The sequence below is a fragment of the Heteronotia binoei genome, chromosome 5, assembly GCF_032191835.1.
Source record: "Heteronotia binoei isolate CCM8104 ecotype False Entrance Well chromosome 5, APGP_CSIRO_Hbin_v1, whole genome shotgun sequence".
Lineage (NCBI taxonomy): Eukaryota > Metazoa > Chordata > Lepidosauria > Squamata > Gekkonidae > Heteronotia > Heteronotia binoei.
This window is the reverse complement of record NC_083227.1, coordinates 155,094,351-155,121,393: the sequence shown is the minus strand read 5'-3', so window position 1 is coordinate 155,121,393 and position 27,043 is coordinate 155,094,351. Positions and strand designations below refer to the sequence as shown.

The 27,043-nt window shown below is 43.7% G+C and overlaps 1 protein-coding gene across 1 annotated transcript in view; it reads left to right on the top strand.

The window, feature by feature from the left end:
• The window catches only part of DOCK2 (dedicator of cytokinesis 2), a 536,841-nt gene that overhangs the window by 101,358 nt on the left and 408,440 nt on the right, over positions 1-27,043 (top strand). The window contains exon 23 of the mRNA XM_060240619.1: positions 16,012-16,120. Within this exon, the coding sequence (XP_060096602.1) occupies positions 16,012-16,120 (109 nt within the window). The remainder of the gene's footprint in view (positions 1-16,011; positions 16,121-27,043) is intronic.

The window sequence follows — 27,043 nt, the reverse complement described above, 5'->3', positions numbered from 1 at the left end:
CATTGGCCTGATCCAACAGGCCTTCTCTTATGTTCTTATGTGTGACACAGAGTGTTGGACTGGATGGGCCATTGGCCTGATCCAACAGGCCTTCTCTCATGTTCTTATGTGTGACACAGAGTGTTGGACTGGATGGGCCATTGGCCTGATCCAACAGGGCTTCTCTTATGTTCTTATGTGACACAGAGTGTTGGACTGGATGGGTCATTGGCCTGATCCAACAGGGCTTCTCTTATGTTCTTATGTGACATAGAGTGTTGGACTGGATGGGCCATTGGCATGATCCAGCAGGGCTTCTCTTATGTTCTTATGTGACACAGAGTGTTGGACTGGATGGGCCATTGGCCTGATCCAACAGGCCTTCTCTTATGTTCTTATGTGACACAGAGTGTTGGAGAGGATGGGCCATTGGCCTGACCCAACATGGCTTCTCTTATGTTCTTATGTGACATGGAGTGTTGGACTGGATGGGCCATTGGCCTGATCCAACATGGCTTCTCTTATGTGACACAGAGTGTTGGACTGGATGGGCCATTGGCCTGATCCAACATGGCTTCTCTTATGTTCTTATTCAGTACTATAATCCGTACTACTGTGTATAGCTTGCTGAAACTAGGATCCTAATATATAATTTTTGCATTATTTAATGTGTCATGTTAATACTTATCCTTTGCATCAGTTCTGTTTTAGACTTCTGGATGGTTTTAGAACCCTCATTCCTATTGCGTTATTAATGTCCCATCCTGAGGACTGCGTTGACTCGTGTAATCTGCCTTGAGTCTAAGTGAGAAAGGCAGACTATAATGTAAACCAAATAAATAAAAATTAATCTGAGGGTCCAGGGTTCAAGTCCCTGTTCGGGCGACAGTACTTTGGGGAGGGACGGTGGCTCAGTGGTAGAGCATCTGCTTGGGAAGCAGAAGGTCCCAGGTTCAATCCCCGGCATCTCCAACTAAAAAAGGGTCCAGGCAAGTAGGTGTGAAAAACCTCAGCTTGAGACCCTGGAGAGCCGCTGCCAGTCTGAGAAGACAATACTGACTTTGATGGACCCAGGGTCTGATTCAGTATAAGGCAGCTTCATATGTTCATATTTACCATTTAATGTTACACGTTTTCTAAAGAACTGCAAACATATAAATGGCAGATCCCAGCAGGCAGCCGTGTTGGTCTGAATAGAACAAAGCAGTAGACAAGTGGCACCTTTAAGACCAACTAAGTTTTATTCAGAATGTACGCTTTCATATGCTCTAAGCAGACTTCATCGGACAAAAATTTAGGACTGCTTGCCATTCCATTTTTGTCTGATGAAGTCTGCTTAGAGCATATGAAAGCTTACATTCTGAATAAAACTTGGTGGGTCTTAAAGGTGCCCTTGTCTACTGCTTTGTTATATAAATGGAAAAAAATAAGAAACTGTGTCTGTTTCGAGAGACAGAGACAATTATATAGTCAAGAAATAGAAAAGGAGGCCCGACTTAAGTCGACCAGAGACAGGGCCTTTTCAATCACAGCCCCTTGCTGGTGGAACCAGCTACCGGAAGAGGTGAGGGCCCTGTGGGACCTTGGGCAGTTCCGCAGGGCCTGTAAGACAGTCCTCTTCCGGTTGGCATACAACTGATCGGTACTTGAAAATTTCGAATAGAAGGCTGTAGTATGGTACTTTGGTAACTGGCTTTGTTTTACTGTTTTTACTGGTTTATTATTTAAATGTTGTAAATTGATGTATTTTAAAACTTAATCCTATATTAGAACTTTTGTGTTGTGAGCCGCCCTGAGCCGCTTTGGTGGGAAGGGCGGGATATAAACGAAATAAAATGAGAACAAAAATGAAATTTAAGGATCATGGAAGGGAAGCAGAGCTTTAGAAGTACAAAAGCAACTCTGCACTTTTCCCATGATATTTCAAAGTCAGTTCAGTGGTAAATTACCATTTTAAACAACCTAAACAGAAAACAAAACCTGGGTGCTAGGTAATTGTTTGTAGTGACCACCATTGCAAGGTGTTGCTATAAAGCTCAAAGTTCTGGAACACTTTTTGGTTCATATACTGTATGTATGCCTTTATTTGTTTAATAATAAATAATCATACCCTGTCATATCGCATCCTCAGGGCAGCTAACAGTGCAGTGATCAAATTGCAATGACAAAAAACAACAACAACCAAAAACACCAGTCCAGTTAGCAAGATTAAAAACACAGATTAAAATGCTTAAAACGCACAGAATTACAATGAACACAGCCAAAGTCGCTGAAACAGTTTACTAGTTCTCTCTGGAATGAAACTATAAAATTATAACTGCTGTGATGGCAGAGATTATTCAATCTGTGTATATGGGATCAGATTATTTTCAAAACTATAAAAACCCAGAATACTGTATATTAGTCGAGTTCCCAACCCCAGGTCCTGACAGAGGTTCCCCCACTTTTGGGGGCTTTAACCTGCCACCAGCCAGTTGGCCATGGGGGAACCCCACCCCTAAAGAGTGATGTTGTCGTGCAACATCCCTGACATAATGGTGTCACTTCCAGGTAAAATCATTGTGCTAGGGACACTGTGTGGTTATACTCTGGTCTTTGGGCAAACTATGGCCGTTTTCCCACTGACCTTACTCCGGAGCAATGTCCCTCTTCACCGTGCAGCGTCTGCGCGGATTTCCCACCAACTGCTGCGCACAACCATGAAGTGTCGTGGCTTTTGCGTCGCAGATGTAAACCGCTAAAAACCAGTTTACATCTGCGACGCAAAAGCTGCGGCCCTTCCTGGTTGTGCACAGCAGTTGGTGGGAAATCCGTGCAGACGCTGCGCGGTGAAGAGGGACGTCGCTCCGGAGTAAGGTCGGTAGGAAAACGGCCTATGGCTTTGAAGCCAAAAAACACATGGAGTATGCCCCAAAAACCAGAATGTTGCTGCCAATGTCTCTGATGTAATGACGTTACTTCTGAGTTATGTCATCATGTCAGGGATATTGCATGTGATGTTCTACCCAGCCCTGGAATCCCTACTCAGAATTCCCCCCACCACATGGAAGAAGGGACCTGGCAACTCACTTGTTCTGTCCCATTAAATGTGGAGTGTATCTCCAAGAGAGGATATGACAAACAATGCCCCTTCTAAGCTATGCAGTCTTGGGAGCAAAAATTCTACTTCGTGAGCTACTGGCATTAAAGTTATGAGCAAGTGGTTTGCTACTGCATAAATTAGTTTGCTCTGAGGCCATCCTTCCTGAGCTGAGACAAAAATATGTGAGCTAGAGGCTGTGAGCTAGCTCACACTAACTCAGTTTAGAGGAAACGCTGTCTTGTCTGTTTGCTTCAGTCATCAAAATTTCCCCTCACAAAATAGCACAGCAGGCACAGATATAGATTTAAACAATATTTGGTTTATTTGAATAAACTGGCTGGAAAGCGAATCAATGTTTACATAGGATTTGGAATATGTAGGCAGAAATTTAAATGTGAACACAGAACTTTGAGGTTGCTGACTTCACTAGAGCCTGTTTTAGACATAAAGCGGTTTGGCTAACATTAAAAGTATTACAGATATTATATGGTTTACTCTTTGAAGTGACTTGGTATAGCTTTTCTTATCAACTTCACATGTGATTATTGTATAGTCTTGATAACATAATCAGCTTTTCCCCTTTGTTTAAGACTAAGGTCTCCTCACTAAACCCCTTTCCTCTGGCAAGATCATTATTATCTCCCCATTAAGATAAATAACTAGGCCTTTGGCATGTTGTGGGCCTTTCAATGCCACCTCAAACCCTTTGCCACACTTCGCCTCTTGTCACACCAGATATTAATCTTAAACTGTTTTCCTTCTCAAAGTGTGTTTCTTGGTTTTACACACAGAAAGACTGGTTTTACTTTTGAGAACAGCCTCCCACCAGAGTCTCCAATATTCAAAGCCACACCACACTGACTCTGAAGCAGTCTCAGCTTTTAGTTGTCAACTCTCCTCACATGAGAGACTTTCAAAACCACCACTCTCTAATCCAGGGGTCCTCAAACTACGGCCCGCGGGCCAGATGCGGCCCGCTGAGGACGTTTATGCTGCCTGCCGGGTTATGGCAAAATCAGACCGGAAGTGACCTTTGACCTAAACTCGCGTTAGCAACGCACACTTCCGGCACTGGGCTGAGGCGGCGGAGACAGAGTGTGAGGTGATACCGAGGTGAGGTGAGTTCCCAGGCCAGGGTGTGTGGTGTGGGGAAGGGAGAGAGATGCAGAAGACGGAGAACTGACGGCCCGCGGCCTTGTACAGTAACGGCAGTCCGGCCCTCCGACAGTCTGAGGGACAGTGAACTGGCCCCCTATTTAAAAAGTTTGAGGACCCCTGCTCTAATCTATACACTCTCCATACTCCTTCAGCTTCCCAGCTGCTCCAACCAACTGCCTAACTGTCCCTCTCCTTTTGGCAGTTAGCAGAAGTTTTCCCAATCAGAGTGAGTTCCATTAGCTGTCAATCATGCCATTTCACTCCTTTCAACCACGAAGCATTACTTCTAAGCCTGCAGTTGCTTGCTATCTGTCACAGAGAAGTTATCCCACTGATGGAGCTAGGCTTCTCATTGAATGGGAAGAAGACATTAGATCAGATGCAGCAAAGAAGTTAATGGAGGAAATGATTTTTCCCTGCCTGCCTCTTCACCAGACAAACTGCTTTACAAGGGATTGCTTGCTTTAGCAAGATTTGCTCCCCTGGTGAGGGAAGAGCAGATCTTCGGCTCGTTTGGGCGTGATCTTGAGGGGGCGGGGCTTGGCTGTGTTAACAGCCAAGCCTCTGCTTCCCCGTGCAGTCCGCTTGTCGATCGGCCCTCCCGCCCGCCCTGTTATGTAAGCAATTGCTGGTCATCTCTGGTGAGGGGCTGGGTAGGAATGTTTTGCTCCCCAGCTGACTGGCTGTTGTCGGGGTGTGTTTTTCACCTACCCTACATAGCAAAGCAGTGGATTGTGGAATTGGCTATCGGGAGGTGCTGTTTAGGAATTGGTCACTTTGGTTTGGCAGGTTTTACTGGGTTAGGGCACTTTGCGGCTAGGGGAGGACCACGAAGCATCCCCCTTTTGGGGAGTCAGGGGTCTGGCATAATCAACCTTGGGGTATGATGACCCAGGGTGGGGAAAATGCAGACTGTCCCGGAGGCTCGACTAGAGGGTGCCTTCCATTGAGATGTGCGTCTGGTGGTTGGGACCTCTGGGGCATGCCTCCCTGCTGGGCTGGCCTGGCGGGAGCTGTGTCTCACAGCTCTGGCTGGGGGCTGGGTCTCTCGCCCGCGAATGGCAGGGGAGCGGTCTGTTGAGACCAGGCCATGCTTTTGGGTGCCCTTGCTGTTGTGATTATTATGATTAATAAAGTGGCCCATAGTTATATCAAAACCTTGTGTCCGACTCTTCATTCCGATCTTGGGGAGCAAATCCTATCTGAGGGTCAGGAAAGCCGTGTACATAAAATGCATAACTGTATAAGGTGCTTTAACAATGAGGAGGAGGGGTGAAGTTGCTTCTGTCTCCCTCTTTTGTTATTTATTTCTTTAGACAGTTTCTATTCCACCTCTTGAAAGAGCTTGCTCCCTCGTTGTTTATGACTTTTGTCATGGAAACAGTAATGAAGAAGATGGAGCCTGCTCAGAAGCTTAAAATATAAGAGCACAGCCAACTATTACAAATCCAAGATTAAAAAGTGCGTTTAAAAAGCAGTAGGGGGTTTCATCAGTGGAAGAAAATGTTACCTTATTTCTTTTCGTCTGTGCAATACCCCACGCTATCATGTGCTTTGTGGGGCTCTCCCAACCCCCTGAGCAAAAAGCAGGTTTCTTGTGTAAGGAGAGGGTGGGAAAGGATCCGCTTCACCAAATGCTCCTATGAACTCTTCCACTGGATCTAGCCCATAGGATCCAACTTCATGTTGCTGCTCTGGAATCTTATGATTTAACAAAAAACCATGAGGAGCTCTGCTTTTTCTTTTTATATTTACCTAGAAAAATCAGAATTGTCTTGAGAATATGCAATTATTGTTCTTTAAGGATGTACATTTTATTTAATGGAGTAAACATTTAAATGACCTAAAATATTATGAACATGAACATATGAAGCTGCCTTATACTGAATCAGACCCTCAGTCCATCAAAGTCAGTATTGTCTTCTCAGACTGGCAGCGGCTCTCCAGGGTCTCAAGCTGAGGTTTTTCAGCCTATTTGCCTGGACCCTTTTTTATTGGAGATGCCAGGGATTGAACCTGGGACCTTCTGCTTACCAAGCAGATGCTCTACCACTGAGCCACCATCCCTCCTACATATGAAGCTGCCTTATACTGATTCAGACCCTGGGTCCATCAAAGTCAGTCTTGTCTACTCAGACTGGCAGTGGCTCTCCAGGGTCTCAAGCTATTTCACACCTATTTGCCTGGGCCGTTTTAGTTGGAGATGCTGGGGATTGAACCTGGGACCTTCTGCTTACCAAGCAGATGCTCTACCACTGAGCCACTGTCCCTCCACATTATCTTCTAAATGTTTAAACATTAACAGGTTTACTATCTCAAATGTACATTCATGCATATTATCTGCTCTGCTACTGATATTTGAAATTAAAAATTAATGTTAACATGCTAACATGCCAGTCTTGTGTGCAGATGGTTAACAGTAAGCAACGCATTCTGCAGGCACAATGATCCTGAAACACTCAGGTAATTTTGCCAGTTTTCCAAGCTTTGAAAAACTTCTAAATTTTACATTAGTATATACATCATAAAAAAAACATTATTATTTGATCACTTCATTGTTTAATGTTTTATATCCTAATTGCTCCTTCCAAGGGATACTGTTTTTGATGTTCAAGTGCCATCTGTTTGTCACTTGTTAACAAGAGTGTAAATGCAAATAAGTGTTCAAGTCCTCAAAAAGTTTCAGTTCATTTCTTCCCCACATTCCTGTTCCCATGGTAGTCCCTTGTAACCCCTGTAAATCTTATGCTGCAGCTTGGGAGGGCATTACGAACACAGTGCCATCACATGTATCATGGTGAGGCTGAAGGAAAAGTGTATGGCCGTTTTCCCACTGACCTTACTCCTGAGCGACGTCCCTCTTCACCGCGCAGCGTCTGTGTGGATTTCCCACCAACTGCTGCGCACAACCAGGAAGTGTGAAAGAGGAGACTGCATTTGAAACTGTTCTATAGTTAACCTTCAAGGTTTCTGCAACAACTGCTGAGAGTTTCTTTTAATGTTCTTGCATTATTTTTAGAGTCAAAGGGCCTTGCGTTAAATTTTCTATTAATAATAATTAAAGTAACTTTTGTTTAATCATATAATGGGATGTTGTCCTGTCTTCTTAGATCTGGATTAGATTTTGAAGGAAGGCTGGGTACAGACTGGCAGCTTCACATGTGCCGGAAGTGTCCCAAACTGTGCTGCCCCAAACTGGAATTGCCAAATCCCAATCAAATGCTCCTGTGTGATGCTCCTGTATATCACACGGAGGGGGAGGGTGCACTTTGGTGCATTAACACGGTTGTTGCACGCCATCCCCTTAGCACAGTTTGGGTTTCTTGTTTCCCTTACATTTTTAGTAGTCATACACTCATGTGCTCATGTGCACATATGCTCATGCGCTCTGGACAGTTTTTTTAAAAAAAGAATACTATATTTGGAAAACTGCCGGCAAAATATATGAATTTTATGATTTATTAACCTGGAATTAGATGTAATTCACTGGTTTACGAAATGTTACTTTTATGTACTCCTTGAGGATGTCTTTTTTGAAATAATATGCTGACAATATCAAATGGGATGGTACATGCAAAGCAATGTTATGGACCCCATGTTGGGGTGAGTTTTTGGTTATTGTTATGTTATTTAAAAAAATTCTAATAAAAAAATTAAATTTAAATAATAAAAAAAAGAATACTGGCGAGTACCCAGAGCGGATTGGCAGGTTCACACCACCAATCTTCCTCACTTGCGCTCTCCCACATTCAGATGCCTGGAAAGACAGATGGAATGTGGCAGAAGAATTTGCTACCACTTCCCAAGTGGTAACTATTTGATCTGTCTCAGAGACATTGGAGGACGGGGTGAGTACGAGAGTGGAATGGGCAGCAGCTTTTTTCTGTCTGACCTTGTGTTTTTTTTAATGTCAGCTCAAATTGGCCATCTGAATTCTGCCCACATTTTTTTATACTAATGAATTCTGCAACACTAATACTAATTAAAAAGCATCAAAGAGACTTTTGTTAAACCAGGAAACTGGTGCTGGATAAGGGAGAGGAAGTAGTTTATCAATTTATGATAGCATTTATAGTTTAATGTTTGCATTAATAAATAGTAACTGGCCCTTTGAAGGATGAAAAAAAAATGCCACTGTACCATTGTCAACTAGATTGTTTCTAAAATGGATGTATTATGATAAATTGATATTGGATTCTCTTGGAAACCTATTTTTCAGAGAAAAATGGGACATAAATCATTTAAATAAATCAGCAATGTTTTGTAAATACTTGTTTGTATTTCAAGGTGACAATAAATATAAACTGCCATAAAATAATTAAATTACAAAATTACAGTTACAGTCAATATCAGTCAAAGGAAGCAACCGCACAAGGAGGCATCGCAAATTGGATTAAAGAGTGACAAGTCAATCAATTCTGCTTGTTCTTAATTTTTAAGAAAAACATGTTGAATTTGAAATGCAAGACAATCTGAGGGTCTGGTCTGCATGTCAGATAGTGAATAGGAAAGAACTTCAGTTCCAATATCCCTTCAATCAGAGTCATGTAAGCCACTACAAATTTTTTTTTTTTGAGGAAGGGTGGGATATAGATGATGAAGAAGAAGATATTGGATTTATATCCTGCCCTCCACTCCGAAGAGTCTCAGAGCGGCTTACAATCTCCTTTACCTTCCTCCCCCACAACAGTCACCCTGTGAGGTGGGTGGGGCTGGAGAGGGCTCTTACAGCAGCTGCCCTTTCAAGGACAACCTCTGCCAGAGCTATGGCTGACCCAAGGCCATGCTAACAGGTGCAAGTGGAGGAGTGGGGAATCAAACCCGGTTCTCCCTGATAAGAGTCCGCACACTTAACCACTACACCAAACCGCCTCATTAATAATAAATGTATTAAGAAGGTTGCCAACATACCGTACATGATTTTATATGCTTGATATGGCCACATGAACCAGCCCTGGTAGCTCTGGAATGATGTATTAGGTTTACATTGAAAGAACCTCCAAAAATGTTAGTGAATCCTAGTTTAAAATGAACTTTCCTGATGGAGAAAATAAATAAATGAATGAATATAAATAAGTGAAGGTTACCAGCCTGACCTCTCTGTTGAACTGTATTCAGTGGGAGGGTCTAAATTTAAATGTGGAGTTCATCATATGATCATTCAGTAGTAAGATTAGACTCTTAATTAGGAGGAAGCTGTTCTACTGTTTGGATGCTAACACGAAGATTAAAAAGCTCTTGGCTTTGATGTATAAAAGCCTTGGGTAAATTTTCATTTTCCTTAGTCATACTGAAACTCAGCGTGTGTCTCCATTATTGTTTCAGCCCCATTTAATGGGTTAGATAAATTTGCTACTAAAGAAGATTAAATCAGCTGTAATGACTACTGATAAATTTGATAAATAAAGTCTGCAGTGCTATTATCTAGGCCGAGTTTGAAACAGCCCTAACGTTTCTACTAATTAGCAATCGTTGAACTTCACTCTCTCTTTTCTTTATTCTTACAAAATCCTATATAGGTTAAATATTTGATTTGATCAGATATGTAATGTTAATGAACTACTAGATAATGCTTTTGATTTTGGAAACACTGCTGGGATGTGCTATGGTTTTAGGCTGGCTGATAAACCAGTTTACATGTGCAAATAGATTTGACACAGAATTGGATAGTGATGGAGTTAGTGAAGAAACAATTATGACTTGTCAATGGATGCCTTAATTGTGCTACAAGAAACTCGATCAGAAGAAGTATGAGTTTTTAGACTTTTATGGTACAGCTTTATTTATCTGTATGGAATGTGGGGCATCCAAACACTGATATATGGGATGTATATATTTATTTTTATTCAGGAGTATCATTATATAAGGTTTCCTGAAGCTATGGTTATTTGATGTTATTTGATGTTGGAGGAGGAGGATGTGGTTAAGTAATTAAATAATAATAGATCTGAGTAACCAGGAATTTATTCTGGCTCTGATGACATCTATAATACTAAATTAGGGAGGCTGATTCCCTTTAATTAATTTTAGCTTGTTTTGATTTATAACATTCATTTCCAAGGGCAGAAAATAGTTAACAGGGATAAATTAATGTGCCCTAGCAATCTAATGGGCTATGTCTAACAGTTTTCTGCCAGCAGAAGGGCACTTCCAATGAATGAGGAAGAGTGTGATTTTTTTTTTGCAGATCATCATGAAAGTTGTTCCTGAGAGGGGGCATCTTCTGAACCTTGAGGCCAGAATTCTGGTGGACTAGAGTAGAAATGGGAGGAAGGAAAGTTACTTTGACTGATACAACCGTATCTTGTTATCCACGTAAATTAATTTAGATGACCACAGTCTTGTTGCATTTCCTTCATGGGTCATTCAGCTTAGTTTCCTAGGACCACAATACACATTATGTCTCCTGCGCAATGACCTAACATCCCCTTTAAGGTCTGATTGAACCTCGCTACCAGTCTGTCCATCTGCGGATGGTAGACACATTCTTCAGCCACATCATAGGTGCCCAGCCAGCTCTTAGTGACCCTTTCAATCTCAGTCCTTAAACTGTCCTCTTCTCTCTCTGCTATTAACCCCTGACAGTTTTCAACTGCGGTTTTTCAAGTCCTCTTCTCTCAGCATTCCATCCGCTCTCATTACTTACTCTTAGAGAGAAGCAGAAGTCAGCTTTTCCGTCACAGAATGAAGCTGTCTTATTAGACTGTTGATCCATTAGTTCCTTAAACTGAATCAGACCGTTGACCTGTTCAGACTAGTTGCAACTTTCCAGGGTTTCAGTTAGAGACACCATCTACCCAGTCCTTTTAACAGAAGATGCTAGGGATTAATCCTGGAATCTTCTGCATGCCAAGCAGATGCTACACCACTGAGGCACCCCCTCATCCTCTCTCTCCAGATCTCATCCCTGTTTTTGTTTACTCCACCCTTCTGCTCCCTCTACAATTGTATGCGTCTGTATTTAGAATGGCAGTGCAAGCAAAGAATCCTTGCGTTTTGGAAACAACTGTGCTCTCCCTCCAGCTACTTAATAAACCTGTCTTTCCTGATCTGATATTGCTAGCTCTTTTCTATTCCCACAGAATTGTTCAAGGCCACAGTAGTGGTTTCGACTTTCTTTCCAATTTTTTATCTCCAAATTCCATTCCCTGCACAAATCCCTCATCTCATTGGTTTGCAGCTATCAAAGTTCATTCTGTATGATTTGACTCCTTTCATATGCCCCTGTTATTCCGGGGCTTTTTTAAAAGCAGGAACTCCTTTGTGTATTAGGCCACACCCCCCTGATGTAGCCAACCCTCCAAGAGCTTACAGGGCTCTTCTTACAGGGCCTACTGTAAGCTCTTGGAGGATTGGCTACATCAGGGGGGTATAGCCTAATATGCAAAGGAGTTGCTGTTACAACCCCCCCCCCCCTGCTTATATCACATCCCTGTCTTATTCTCAGCCTTAAGTTGAGTTTTGATATCTGGCATAACATCTTGACACTTGCCCTTCTTTGCTTCTTGATCATCTTGATTAGGGTTGCTATTGAATTTCATGTTGGTGCCTTTTCAATTCATGAGTGTCACTTTTGCATGTCAGGTTGATGGTTTGAATGTTGCGAAATTATTGGTGCTATGCTTAAAATATTTAAATGTTATGCTAGTGACTTTTTTCTAGTTTTAAGAGGTTTTCTCTCTCTCTTTACTATCATTTTTTAGTGTTACTTTTATCGGTTTAATTGCAATATTTGAGGTAGAGCGGGTCCCACTGAGTCAAAGCCTCTCCTGCACAATGACCTAATATCCCCTTTAAGGTCTGATTGAACCTCACTACCAGTCTGTCCATCTGTGGATGGTAGACAAACGTCATCAGGTGCTTAACTTTGAGCAACTGTCAGAGGTGTTTAAAGAGGTGCAAAGCGAAACTGGAGCCCCGATCCATCAGGAGCTCATGGGGCACTCCTACTCATTCAGTGAGCATCACCAGGGCCCATGCTACTTCTGGAACCTTCGTGGTGTGCAAGGGGAATGCAGCAGGGAAATGTGTAGCATAGTCCACTGCCACTGGAATAAACTGGTGCCCCATAGCCATCCTGGGCAAGGGCCCCATGAAGTCTATGCCAATTCTATGGAATGGGGTAGGTATTACGGGCAATTGATTGTAAAGGGACCAGAGGGGGTCACTGAGGGTTGGCCTTCTGACAACGGGGACAAGCGCAGCAGAAGACTGATAGGGAGGGTGGGATATAAATATAATAAAATAAAAAAAATAAAATAAATTTTGCGCCACCATAGGCCAAAAGAAGTATTGCAGGACCTGTCTTGGCGGTGGCCAGATGTCCCCACTATGTTCCTGTTCTAACATTTCTTCTTCATCCACTGAGGCAAGACCAACCGGCACACCACAGAGGAAGCCCCCTCTCCCTTTGTCTCCCTCCAAAGAAGGCCTTGGTCCCTGATGAATCTAGGCACTTTACGTGCCCTATCATTGCCCCCTCATCTAGAGTCAATTGCAATCTTACGGATTCTAAACTTTCGTCAGCATCCTGCCATAAGGGAAAGTGAGGGTCCTTCTGCCAGTTTTCTCTGGCGTCACTCGGAGCTGCATCCCCAGATGTCTCGGTTACCAGGGCTGAGGAGCTCCCTACTGCCTGCAACTCTGCTGGCTCCACCAGCTTGGGTGTGGAGATGGCCCCAATGGTGACTTGGTGCCAGAATGGGAAATCTTGCCCCACCAACACTGGAATGGCAAGTCCAGTTTCACCGCTAGGGTCATCTCAGCCAGGCCCGGTGTGTAGGAGCTGGTGAACTAGGCAATTGCCTAGGGCACCAGCTCCCTGCAGGGGTAGGGGTGGGCACCCCCTCCCTGCTTGTGCCATCCCTGAGCCTCCACTGTGTTTCCCTTTCCCCACGTCCTCTGAGGGCACTGAGGAAGGGAAGGGCTGACTATCCTTTCAGCTCTGAGTGGAGGAGCTTCCCCCAATCCCTCAGAGCTGAAAGTGACATTTCCCTTCCCCCGCATCCTCTGAGGGTGCTGAGGAAAGGAAGCACTGAGTGCCCATCTTGATGACATCACTGTGATATCATTACACTACACGGTTTGCGTGTGCATGAAACTTTTTATGGGGGGCATGCATTGGGGTTCTGCCTTAGGTGCCAGAACCCCATGCGCTGGGTCTGATCTCAGCTTGGAAATGACCAATACGAAGGAATCCTTTAACAGTGGCCCATTCGTCCACTGCACTGTGCATGCTGTCTTGGTCCAGTTGGCACATCAGGCAGTACCAGATCAGGGTGCAGGATGGTAAGCACACTAGCTGTGTCTACCATCGCCCAACAGGGTGTTCTGAACACCTTTGCCTGGACCATCAATGGAGGTTCTACAGGGCTGTTCAGCCCTGGGCATGGACAGATCACAGTCCATGTAGGGGCATTCTCATTGGAAGTGTCCAAGTTGGTCACAAGTGAAATATAATCCCCGCACTACTGTCGGAATGGGACTCCTCTTCCTTGTTTCTCCATTACCCTTCTTCTCTGGTGGTTCTTTGTCCAGAGTGGTCGGCTCAACCTCTGACTCAGCCATTGGCTTGAGCATCCACGGGGCAGGGTGTTGATAGCCTAGCCAGCCCCACTCACCCTGTGGGGCCGTTGAGTGTCTCACCTTCCCATACATGGCAGTCTTTTTACCCATCCATTTTGTGACCTATTCAGGCATTGTAGCTGGCTTCTGACATTTCATCTCTCCACCTTTTACCGTGCTCTTGTCCTCGGGTCCGGGGTAGGCCAACTTGGCTGTCCAGAAATTGTCCCACAGTTGTGCTGCCATTTCTAACTTACTTACCAGAACCATGGGAGTGTAATTTTTCTACTTCTACCATACTTGGCTGTTGGCAGAGCACCCAGGCTCAGCAAGGGGGAGGCATTATCTGGATTAACTGTTTAATGCTGACCTTTTCCAGCAGTCAATCAGCCGAGGCTCCATTGGGCTTCAATCATTTGCAGGCCAATTCCTTTAAGGCATATGCCATTTCAACCAGACTTTCTCCATTTTTCTGGGAGTAGGAGTGGAAGCGCTGTCTGCAAGTCCCACCTGGAGATCAGTTTTAATCTCAGCAGATATCCAGCCACCACTTGTAGGCTGGCAATTCTAATTTGGGAACATTTTACACCAGAACGTTCCCTACCTGCCAGGCTCTCCCATCACCATCCCCCTTCCTTTCCTGTGCTTTTCCCTTCTGTTGCCTGCTTTTTTCCGCTCCTTTGATTATTACATATATATTAATCAATCTGTCCTATTTGTTTCCACTTAAGAAGAATGTCTTTAAAGGTGCAAAACAAAGGAATCAATCCAATATCTGTGAATGTCTTTTTTATAATAGCGTTTCATTAACCCTGTCACAACCCTTTCAGACTGATTCAGTCACCCGGCCACATTTTATATTTCTTCCTATTGTATCTGTACAATATAGTGATTTTCTCTGTAGGAAATGGGTTGAAGGCAGCACAGAGCAGAACATTTTGTCCTCCCGCCAGATATCTGCTGCTTCCTGAAGGGGGGGTTAAATTTTCAGAAAAGTTTGTGTTGTTATCTTTTGTATGTGATTTATACATGTGAATGAGGAAACGGGCATCGTTTTTGACCAGGCAACTCCTGTCACACAGCTGTCTTCTCAAAAATGAATATTGTTATACAGACTTGGTCCTTACGAGACAACAATACCTTATTGAATTGCTTGGGAATATGAAATTAGTTTCTGAATATCATCTTTTTTGCTGTAGAGTAGTGATTTTATATTGTGATAGTTTTAAGTATATTAAATGGGGAGGGATGGTGGCTCAGTGGTAGAGCATCTGCTTGGGAAGCAGAAGGTCCCAGGTTCAATCCCTGGCATCTCCAAAAAAGGGTCCAGGCAAATAGGTGTGAAAAGGCTCAGCTTGAGACCCTGGCGAGCCGCTGCCAGTCTGAGTAGACAATACTGACTTTGATGGACCAAGGGTCTGAGTCAGTATAAGGCAGCTTCATATGTAGGAGGGATGGTGGCTCAGTGGTAGAGCACCTGCTTGGTAAGCGGAAGGTCCCAGGTTCAATCCCTGGCATCTCCAAAAAAGGGTCCAGGCAAATAGGCTGAAAAACCTCAGCTTGAGACCCTGGAGAGCAGGGGAGGGATGGTGGCTCAGTGGTAGAGCATCTGCTTGGTAAGCAGAAGGTCCCAGGTTCAATCCCTGGCATCTCCAAAAAAGGGTCCAGGCAAATAGGCTGAAAAACCTCAGCTTGAGACCCTGGAGAGCAGGGGAGGGACGGTGGCTCAGTGGTAGAGCATCTGCTTGGTAAGCAGAAGGTCCCAGGTTCAATCCCCGGCATCTGCAACTAAAAGGGTCCAGGCAAATAGGTGTGAAAAACCTTAGCTTGAGACCCTGGAGAGCCGCTGCCAGTCTGAGTAGACAATACTGACTTTGATGGACCAAAGGTCTGATTCAGTAGAAGGCAGCTTCATATGTTCATAAATGTATATTTTATTGCTTTTGTGGCTCTTTTGCAACCCACCCTGAGCTTGCTCACAATTAAATCAATCAAATCAGTGTTGGAACTCCAAACAGAAAACAATCCTTCCTACTCTAAGATTTTGACAATGTAATTTTCAAAGACTTTTAACAGTAGAAAATGTTGTCCATTGTTTTTATTCCGCATCCATGAGTGATTACAGTCATGCTGGATGTTTCTTTGAAAGTCTGTGTCCATGCATCTGATAGTAGCACAACTAAAGTTAAATAGAGCTGCACTTTCTAAAACAAATATGTTTTTTCCAGGCTATATGAAGGCAAAGAACTGGCAGAATTTGAAGACTCAATGAGGAAACTTTTTGAATCTATCAACGATCTCATGAAAAGTCAACATAAAACAACAATTTTATTGCAGGTTTGTCTCTTCTGCTTTTTTGGTCTTTGGGAGAAACTATATGGAAGTACAACTGTAGACTGGTAGACTTTGGTTTCTTCCATTAATTGGAAAGAAACTTTTAAAAGAAAAGAAAATGTAAGTATGAGATTTCATAAAATGAGACACACTGTTTCCTCACTATTTTAACAGTTTGGAGGTTCAATGACATGAACAACTACTCAGAATATGGTCTTGATCATGGTCTTTTAAAATGTTAATGGTCTTTTAAAACGTTATCATTAGCAAGTGTTTCATTAGTTTAGTGTTGTGTCCAGACAACACAGCTGTTTTTTGATTACTCAAGACTCTTAGTCAAGGAGCTTGAATCAGATTGAAGAAAAGGAAAGAAACATTGGCAGTTGGTGTTGTTGCTTGCGGCTCCTTCCAGGACATTTTTGGTTTTGAAGAAGATTTATACCCTATCCTTCTCTCTGAATCAGAGACTCGGAGAGGCTTACCGTCTCCTATATCTTCTCCCCCAACAACAGACACCCTGTGAGGTGGGTGAGGCTGAGAGGGCTCTCACAGCAACTGCCCTTTCAGGGACAACTCCTGACAGAGCTATAGCTAACCCAAGGCCATTCCAGCAGGTGCAAGTGGCGGAGTGGGGAATCAAACCCGGTTCTCCCAAATAAGAGTCTGCACACTTATCTGGCTGTGTACCTAAATGACACCAAACTGGCTGTGTACCTAATTTTTTGATTGAAAGATAGCTAACAGTCTCCCTGCCTGAGCTGACGGAGGTGGTTTTGGAGGTGGCGTTGAAGACTCCTAGGCTGGTTCTGCTGTGGGTCTTCAGTGTTCATGCTGAGGATGTCTTGTTGTGAGTTGCTCAGGATTTTAAGGCCTCATGAATGTGAGACTATGTCAGGTAATAACAGATCCTACAAATTGTGGGGGTCATTCTCTTGATCTGGTATTTTCTTTCGAGTGGAATGAATGCGATCAGAGGGTAAAAAAATGATGTTAGTTCTGTTGTCATATACAAATCGCTATGGGCTCGCAGGTTTTTAAAGAATTGTAATGTACATTTCAGGATCTCTGGTAGACTAGAATGAGATCTCAACTACTATACTATTTGAAGAAAGCATGGCAGAGCAGCCAGATTTACTCAGTTGTTTTGATGCTGTTTGGATTTCTTAGGGTTCTCATAGTATTGTGAAGTCTTATAACTAATGTGGTCTCACTACTGAGATCTGAACCATCAATCAGTCTGTAAAAGTGCATAACTGAGAATTAGGACAAGAATAATCAGTTACAGCTTGAATCCCACCACAATCTTCATCTTCAGTATTAAAGATTTGCAGGTTGGAATACAGGTTCGTAATTTGGAACAGCAACACGGAAAATAAATAAGGTTTACATTTTGTATATTTATTTTTAAATGAATTTCTACTCTGTATTTAAGTAGCCTGGAAGCCGGAGAGTATTCTTGTTTGCAATAGTGAAAGGTCAACATATAACAACCTTTATGTATAATTATACTTTTTATCTTCCACCCAAGTAAGAATAGAAGTAGTTTTTGCTTTGTGGTATGATTGCAAAGTACATTTCTCTTGAAGCTCCTGATTTCACTTGGCTTTGTAGTTTTGAACAACAAATGGCAGCTCATGCAGAAATTATTTTAAAAGGTATAGCTGTCTAGAAAATATTCATCCTTGAGAAGAGTAAATTATGATCAGCATATAAATATTTTAAGAACACAGTGGACTATGTTGAAACCATAAGAAACGGAAATATCATTTTTAAGTCACATTTCTGCGGCAAGAAAAGATAAGGACTGAGATATGTTGGAGGAGATGAACATTAAAATGGAAATGCCACTGCAGTGTGTACATGAACTGAGTGTAAATGGGATCAGCTGATCACTTTGATGGTAAAACCAAGTTAAACGCAGAGAAACGACAGCATTTTAATCTTTACTGAATCATTAGGTTTGGTCGGTGAGGGAGCAGAAGTTTTTCCTTCTAGTTGTGTAAAAACTGTCTCCAACTTCTGGTTAGGGTTTGTAGAACCTTATCACTACCCTTCCAGGAAGCCCCACCAAACAATGGGCACATCCACAAACCAATTGCCCTTTCACCACACCCCCTCCAGCCTAGGAATAGTAGCTCTCCAGCAGCCCTGGCCCCACTCAATGCACAGCAGCCAAGAAGGTCAGAGCGCCTGCTCCGGCTGCAACGCCACTGAGGATGTTCTCCGCAGCTGAGAACGAAACGTCTGGAAGGAAAACTTTCTCCAGTAGAACACGGCACTTGAGCCCGAAAGATTCTACAAACCCTAATGATGATGCCAGCTGTGAAAACCTGAAATCTTTGACAACTTCTGGTTGTCATGCTGCCCTTAAAGAAATCTAATCATGTACAGATAAGACCCCCTTCAGTTTCTTTCCAATCTTGAAATAATTGTATTACCTTGGCCTGGATTTTTTGTTAAAAAATTAGTCCTCATAAACATAGTTAAAAATCCATCAACTTGAGTGTCAATAGAGGGGAGGGGGGAAAGGAAACATTTTCAAAATTGATTGATTTCTGTTTCAACCGTATAAACGGGGAGTTTACATCTCCCTCCCACAGTGTCCTGCAAGGAAGCTGCAGGCTGCACAAACTGGTTCTATCAGATTTCATGTGACTGTCAACCCCTGTGTTGTGCAGGGGAAAGAAAGGGGTCAGATGTGCCTCTCCAAGAAACATGACGACAGTTATTTATTTAGCATATTTCCATGCAGTCCCTTCAGAGTCCTGTTCAAAGCAGCTTTCAGTTAAAAACCACAGTCTTAAACCACAAGCCTTTAGACCAGGAGTGTCAAACTAATTTGTTATGAGGGCTGGAGATCTTGTTGGGCCAGGCCTGGCCATATGTGTACCTATTCAAGATTAGGTAGCAGAGATATAAACTTTATAAAGGACACAGATAAACACAATTATTTTTTTTTTTAAAAAACAACAACCTTAAAACATGCTTCAGCCAATAGAAGAAAGAAAGGCTTGGCTCAGTAGCTCTGCTGTGTGATGGAGAGAGCCTGGCAAAGCAAGCTCAGCATTCCCCCCCTTTCTCCCCAAGAGAGGAGCCTCAGCCAATGGAGAAAATAGAGGTTTTGCTCTGTAGCTCCTGTGCAGTTCAGCAAGCCTTGCAAAGCAAGTTGTCATGCAGAAGGAAGCAAGAGAGAGGGAGAAGGGAGCAGACAACAGCCCTCCGGGGGCCTGATTCAGTCCCCAGGCTGCATATTTGACACCCCTGCTTTAGACATAAGCAGCATAAAAACTTTCAGCATAACTGATAAAAAGCTGATAAAATGAAACTCCTAATTAAAATCCTGGGTTTAAAAAAAAGATACGTTTCAGCTTGGCACCTAAAAGGAACTAAAATAGCTGCCAGGCAAGCCTCAAGAGGGAGGACATTCCAAAGGCAAGGTGCCACCACAGAAAATGCCCTGTCTTAAGTCATCACCTACCTCTCCTCTGAAGGAGATGTGTGTAGAGAACAGGGCTTATTCTATCTATCTATGTGTCTGTCTGTCTTCCCGTCCCTCCATCCCTCTGTCTCTGTATCTGTCTATCTGTCTCTCTCATCTCTCTCTCTCTCTCTCTCTCTCTGTCATCTATCTATCACAATTATTAGTCACCTTTCTTTCTTACAGAGCTTAAATCGGCTTGCAATATAGATAAAAAATGCATAAAAACCAAATGTTGAAATCATAATTTCAGAATGCTACTAACGTTATTAAATATAGATGCGGTTTATGTGAGATTAAAATGGTAATGGAGGAGGTTGTCTGCGGGAAAGACAACATTTGAGAAAGGCAGGGAAACTGTTATGTGATGTAAATAAATCCCCCCTCCTGATGACATTCACGTAATGCATGAATTAGAGTGTTTGGTGCCCTAATGTATACATGTTAAGCAATAACACTCAAGTAGCTTTTAGTGTTAAATCTGTTAGCTTTATGGAAAAGAAAGTTTGGCACAATAGCTTTTAAAGCAAACCGAAAAACAGGTGGAGGGAAGAAAAGTTCAGCTTGCGATGTGTTCGTGGTGAATTTGTTGTAGGAATTATAAGTGGATGGTAACATCATCTTTTGTACTAAAGCACTGATTACAATCAATAAAAGAGGAGAAAAACTCAGCCCTGCATGAGAAAGGTAATCAAAAAGGTTGAAACGAGGAAAAAGAAAGTAAAAAAAAATAACTATGCACGTAGTGCAAATGTACAAAATATTGTATATAAAATTGTGGAAATCTAAGGCAGCCCCCTGAGTCCGGAAATGGTACTCAACCTTTTGGGATATAGTCGTGATGGATAAAATAGCTTCAAATTTAGTTAAAATGGATTCTTCTGGAAACAAGGAAGATACATTTCTAGAAAAATGGTTTGGATTTTTTTATTTTATACAATCTAATCAAATACCTGAGCGCAAAGTACCACATAAGTACTTAGACTTTGCTTTTTATTAATTGAGAATGAGTTTATATATTTAGCTGTAATCTTGCTTTCCTTTAACTCAGTCAACTGTGCAATTGGTTTAATAACAGCAACTAATTTAATTGTTCTAACTGCTTCATTTGTTTACCGGTTTGTACTGGCTATTGTTATTAGTAAGCTTGTCATGTACATATACAGACAAAGATCTTCCCTTTTAGGGGATCTGAAATTATGTGATGTAAGTGGTTTAGAATTCCATTTCATAGCTTTGGATGTAACTTGAATATTAAAGCTTAATAAAGTTTATTTTGAAAATTAAAAAAAAGAAGTGCTAAAATATAATTTTAAAAAACAGTCCTATGGTTCAGCATATAAGTGCTTAATCCCAAAGTAAAGACAAATGTCCATTTACATAAATACGGATTTAAAAGTACATATTGCCCCCATATGCAAGAATCAATACTAAATTCATTTCGGCACTAGGCCTTCCTCAGTGGTATGTCATGGGTGCTGGGGACCCCACAGAAGAAGCTGAGCCTGCAGAAGAAACTTTGCCCCTGCCATCTGCACCAGTGCCCTGGCCACCTGCACCAGTGCCCCTGCCTCCTGCGGGAGACGACCCAAGCCCCCCTGCCTTGCCCTCTCGGGTGGCTCGGGTGCGTGACTGCCTTCGTCAGGACCTCAGGGATCGGAGGAGGGCGGCATGCTCACGAGCAAGACGCTCCCTGAGCCCTGAGTTTTGAAAGGATCCTGGCTCTTCTAGGAGTAAGGATGCTTGAGTCTCAGCAGGATCCTGGCCGCCCTCTGAGTCAGCACTTAGCCCAAATGGGTAACAGGCAGCAGAGGGCTATATAGCTGTGGGCTTTGGGAGGAGGCTTTGTGGAAGCAACTAGTCACTTACCTGATGCTCTAGCATCCACTTCGGCTTCTGACTTTGGCTTTGACTTCTGGACCCCCTGACCTGCGATACCTGGACTGTGATTTGGCTTTGGCGCATCGGACCCTCTTTACTCACCAGCTACAGACCTTGGACTGCCCCTGGACTTCGCCTGACCTGGCCCCAGCCTGTGACATGGTATAATTCAGACTGAACACTCATTAATTTAATAAAGATATGCATTGAACTGATCATATGCAGAATGGACCTGAAATGAAAGTGGTGGGGGGAGAGAATAATTATCTATATGTCTGTTAAGAAACAAAATTAATTAAAATTTTGAAATACAAGGAACTAGAGTAGCTGCCTTACAGTGAGGTGTTCACCCACGGAGTAAGTGGTGTCAAATTTTCATGTGATCCAATATGGACAACTCATGAAGATGTAAAATATTACCTGGGCCTGTGGAACTAAAAAAACACATAAAACATGTGATTATGCAACTTTAAAAAAATCTCCTAATTGTTTTAGGAAAAAAGGGTAGAATTCTCCCCCCCCCTCCCCCAGATGGTACAAATACTTACGTTCTTAGGTCCATTCTGAAATGCTCAAAGCAGAGCTCAGTTTGAACAGACGTTAGTTTTTATATTGGGATAAAGCACTTATATGCTGAACTATAGAATTGTTGTTTTTAAATGATATTTTAGCACTTCTGGATGTATTATTAAATTATATACAAACTTTTGTACAATGGTTTGTTTGTTTTTTTAGGGTTTTTTTGTTCCAGCCTGTTTTGTTGCCTTCCAAAAGTTTCCTAAAGCTGGGATGTGTTGCATAATCTTTTAGTGTGTGGCAGACTGTGGGAGTCATAAGTAGCATACAAATTGCATTGCTTCCCTATAGTCACTTTCATAGTGAGTAGAAACTTTGAATAAGAATTGAATGGGACTTTGTCATTTGTTTTGTGCATCCTATATCTATATCTATATCTATATATATATATGGCAAGCCATCTTAGTCTCACACTGGCTGAGCTCACTCCATGGAGACCAACCCCACCCACCCCAGGACAGAAGAGGATTGAGCTACCGGGGAAGTTGCCTTCATGTCCTATTGGCCTGTCCCACCTCTCCTCTTGGCCTGTCTCTATTTTCACTCAGTGGATGTTGCTAGGCGACCATAGTATTCCAAGCTTGGTTCTGTCAGTAAAAGGAAAGGCAGGGGAGAAGGCCCTTTCCAGGCCTGTTTTGGCCTTTGAGGGAGAATTCATTGGGGCCAGTCCTGACTAGGTTTGTCAGCTCCAGGTTGGGAAATCCCTGAAGATTTTGTGGTGGAGTCTACAGAAGCCAGGGTTTGGGGAGGGGAGAAGCCTCAGCTGAATATAATGTCATAGAGTCCACCCTTCAAAGCAGTTATTTTCCACAGGGAGAGAGAAATCTGTTGTCAGGAGTTCAGTTTTGATATCAGATCTTCATGCTCCACTGGGAGGTTGGCTACCCTAGGCCTGGCAGCACGCTCTGGGTGACTTAATGCCATCTGACTGGCATGACTTAACTAGGCCTGGGTGCTTGCTACTGTTCAGAAGCAGCCCCCCATGACACCCAGTGTAGGGTAGCTATTAGCACTTCAGAGCAGGGTCTGCCAGATGCAGGTTCTTGCTGTCTGAGTGAACTGGGTGATTTTGGACCAGTCACAGACTTTCAGCCTAACCTACCTGTCACAACTTCCCTCTTAATGCTGCCACCAGGAATTTAATTCTAAACACTTTATTTAACACTAAGAGTAAGGCCAGGTGTGAAGAAGAATACAGTGGGCTCTAGAAGGAGGCTCTAGGTGAGTGCCCACCACCCTTGCTGTCTTCCTACCCACCCAAGTGAAGGTATTGACTCCCCACCACCTCAAGGGGAGCTGATCTCTGCCATCTAAAGAGCAATTGTAAATCTGAGTGGTCTCCAATGGTTCCCCAAGAGGAAATGACATTGTACCTGTCTGAGGTCCTATCCCTCCTCAAATCCCACCCTCTCTAGGACCCACCCCTTAATTCTCCAGGAGTTTCCTTACCTAGAGATGGCAACCTATCTCCTTCCCTTTATCTGCCCCTCTGACTTCAGGTTTCCATCACCTTTCCCCTCCCTGCAGCCTCTCCATAAGAAAATGACAGTCTTTCTTCAGAATGTGGGGGAGACCAAAGCAGCTTACATCATTCTTCTCTCCCCTCTTTGATCTGAACAACAATCCTGTGAGGCAGGTTAAACTGGAAGTCTGTGACTGGGTCTGAAATCACCCAGTCGGCTTTCACAGTAAGAACTTGTGTCTGGCAGACCCCACTCTGATGCCTTAACTCATATGCCCTCCTCAAACTCCATCAGAGAATTTCCCACCAACCTGGAAAGGTACCACTAAAGGCCTCAGTGGCAAGTGCCCCCCCTAGCCTTGCTGTCTTCCCACCCACCCTAGTGAAGGCATTCACTCTTCCCCCCCACTTCAAGAGGAGCTGATCTCTGCCATTTGGACAGCAGTTGTAATTCTGAGTGATCTCCAGCCCTCACCTGGAGATTGGCAAAAGTGGTTCCGAGGAGGAAAGGCCTCTCTCTCAGAGGCCTTTAGTGATCCTTTAGGAATTTCCCACCAACCTGGAAAGGTTGTGAGAAAATGACCCCTCTGTCACAAACATGGTTGCCAGGGCGCCTGGAGAAGTAAGCTTGCATCCGCCTGGCCAGTGAATGCGAGTGATGCTACCCAGGAACTACATAAGACTCCAGTGTACCTATTAACAAGTATATGAGCGCTTGAGTCAGGCACAGAGTGTCTGCAGCCGCGCTCTAACTCTTCCCCGCCATCGCGTGGAACCCGCCACGGTAAGGAGGAGGCTACGCCGCCACGGAGCTGTCCAAGCAAACGGCGTGAAGCGCTAAACATGGAAACCACTGTGTTTTGCTTACACCACATGTAGCCATCTTCCTGCCTGGTTGGGCTTCATTCCTTCTATATGGAAACCTCACGTACACACCTTGAGTCATTCCTAGCCCGCAAGCAACCCACTTAGTCTATGAATGGATTAATGGCTCCACTATTAATCCTGATTGCCCAGTGATTTCCTAAACAACTGTCTTCACCCCGGAGAGTTGAGAAAGAGGAAGGATTCCTCCTGATACCACCAAGCCCTTTTTGTCTACACCGGAATACCTAGGTGCATATCTGATTCTCTATTGTCCCTTTTCCCAGTTAATCCCATCTCCTCCCAATCACCCAGTCATTCCCACATTGATACCAACGGAGCCGCCCCAGGCCCTGTCGCAACCTGGAAGTTTCCAGGATGCCCAGGATGAAGGTGGTGTTCATTGGTTGAAGCACGCACCCAATCAGGTGTCGCCATTGACCCACCATTGGTCCAGCCGATGTCCAGCCTTCCTGGTCATCAGCAGGACCTCCCATTACACTCCCAGTCACCTCCCATCCCCTCAGGACTAAGGTGACTCTATATAACCTGTGGACTAGCTACCCACAGGTGTGCCTTCTACTCAGTAAACCCCCATTTCCGCTGGGTAGTAACACCCCCGATTCCTGATCAGTTTCGGGACCTTTCCCCCATTTCCTCATCCGTCGCCATCGGAGCCTTCCATTGGAGTCTGCGAGAGGTAGTATTGCCCTGTATGTCAATTCCTTTATGTTCCCCTATCGATCTCTCTATTTTTCTTAGACCTGTATGAATGTGTGATTGATTTTGTACCTTGTGTGAACGAACTATTGTTTCAAATAAACCACAATTGATTTTATTAAATTAGAGTTTCTTTATTGAGCATTAACTCTCTGATCGGTTGAGCCTCGTAGACACAGATAACAAAGATTCCGTTTAGGGGCTAACTGTCTCTCAGCCTAATTCCCCAATCTCATTTTGAGAGCAGTTTCCCTAACAAGGTACCACTAAAGGCCTCTGGGTGAGTGCCCCTCCCCAGTTTTGCTGTCTTCCCACCCACCCAAGTGAAGGCTTTAATCCCCTCTTACCCCCCCCCCCCCACACACACCTCAAGGGGAGGTGATCTCTGCAATCTAGAATTTCCTAATCTGGAGTTGGCACCCCAGCATCCTCCACATGGGAAAAGGACAGCCTTTCTTCATGGGGGGGTGGGGGTGGCGGAGCGGAACTAAGCACCTGGAGGTTGGCAACAATTATTCCCTGGAAGGAAATGGCTGGTAGCAGCTGCTAGCTGACACTGTGAAGAAAGCCACTGCAAGCCACCCTTTCTCTCCCTCTGAAGTGAACAAACATTCCTTGCCAATTGAAGCGATGTTAACTGCTACTGTTTGTATGGATTAAAGGGAGGAAGGTAGACAGACAGAATGAAATAAAAAGACTGAAAGACAGCGATATGGAGAAAGAACAAGAGAAAGAACTGAAGGGAAGATAGAAAAAAGAGGGAGAGAAAGGAGTGAGAGAAAGAAAAATAAGAAGGAAGACAGAGAGGGTCCTGAGAGGAGGCAGTAGTGATCAGTAAGCCCGCAGCAGAGAACTGTCTCCCTCAGCGGTTAGTGGACATCTGATGGTGTTCTTACTTGACAGGGCCGGCAGTGGGCGGGGGAGAGCAGAATCAGCCAATGGCATGGCAGAGACAGATTGCAAGCCAATCCTGCAAGAATGTGGGGAAGGCTGAAGTGGGTGGGTTACAGAGCGCCTACCCAATGGTAGCAGAAAGTGGTGACAGACAGCGTGTCAGTCAATACTTGGTGCAGTACAGTCCTGGTGACTGCAACGAATCAGGATGCCAGAATGTGCCACCATGACTTTGGTTTTATGACTAAAGGATTCCCCACTGATTTGCACCCAAGTGCTAAGGCTTCTTCACCGGACTATGTGGGCCTGAGGATGAGATGCTTATAATTTGATATCATAGGACTCCAGGTTAATATGAAACAAAATAAAATTTATTTGTACAATAAGCATATTGGTTTCGAGATGTTTATAGCTTAACTTTTCAGTGAATAATAATAACGTCTGGTTGAGGTGTCACTCTTTCACTTCACATACTCCTCACTCTCAAATCCTCCTTTCTCTTCCTAACTGAACTTTCTGACAGCTTCTGTCTCTCATACTCCTATAATTCTCTGACAATATTAGGATTTGACTTTATATCTAGTCTTAAATATGCCCTCTAAAGCAGGGGTCCTCAACCCCCGGTACGTGGACCGGTACCGGTCTGTGGCCTGTTAACAACCGGGCCATGAGCTGTATAATTATTTCATCATATATTAGAATGTAATAATCATAATAAGACATTCGATTTATATCCAACCCTTCACTCTGAATCTCAGAGTGGCTTACAATCTTCTTTATCTTCCTCCCCCACAACAGACATCCTGTGAGGTGGGTGGGGCTGGAGAGGGCTCTCAAAGCAGCTGCCCTTTCAAGGACAGCTCTGCAAGAGTTATGGCTGACCCAAGGTCATTCCAGCAGCTGCAAGTGGAGGAGTGGGAAATAAAACCCCGTTCTCCCAGATAAGAGTCTGCACACTTAACCACCACACCAAAATAAAGTGCACAATTGTATCATCCCCAAAACCATCACCCCGCTTCTCCATTGGTCCATGGAAAAAATGTCTTCCACA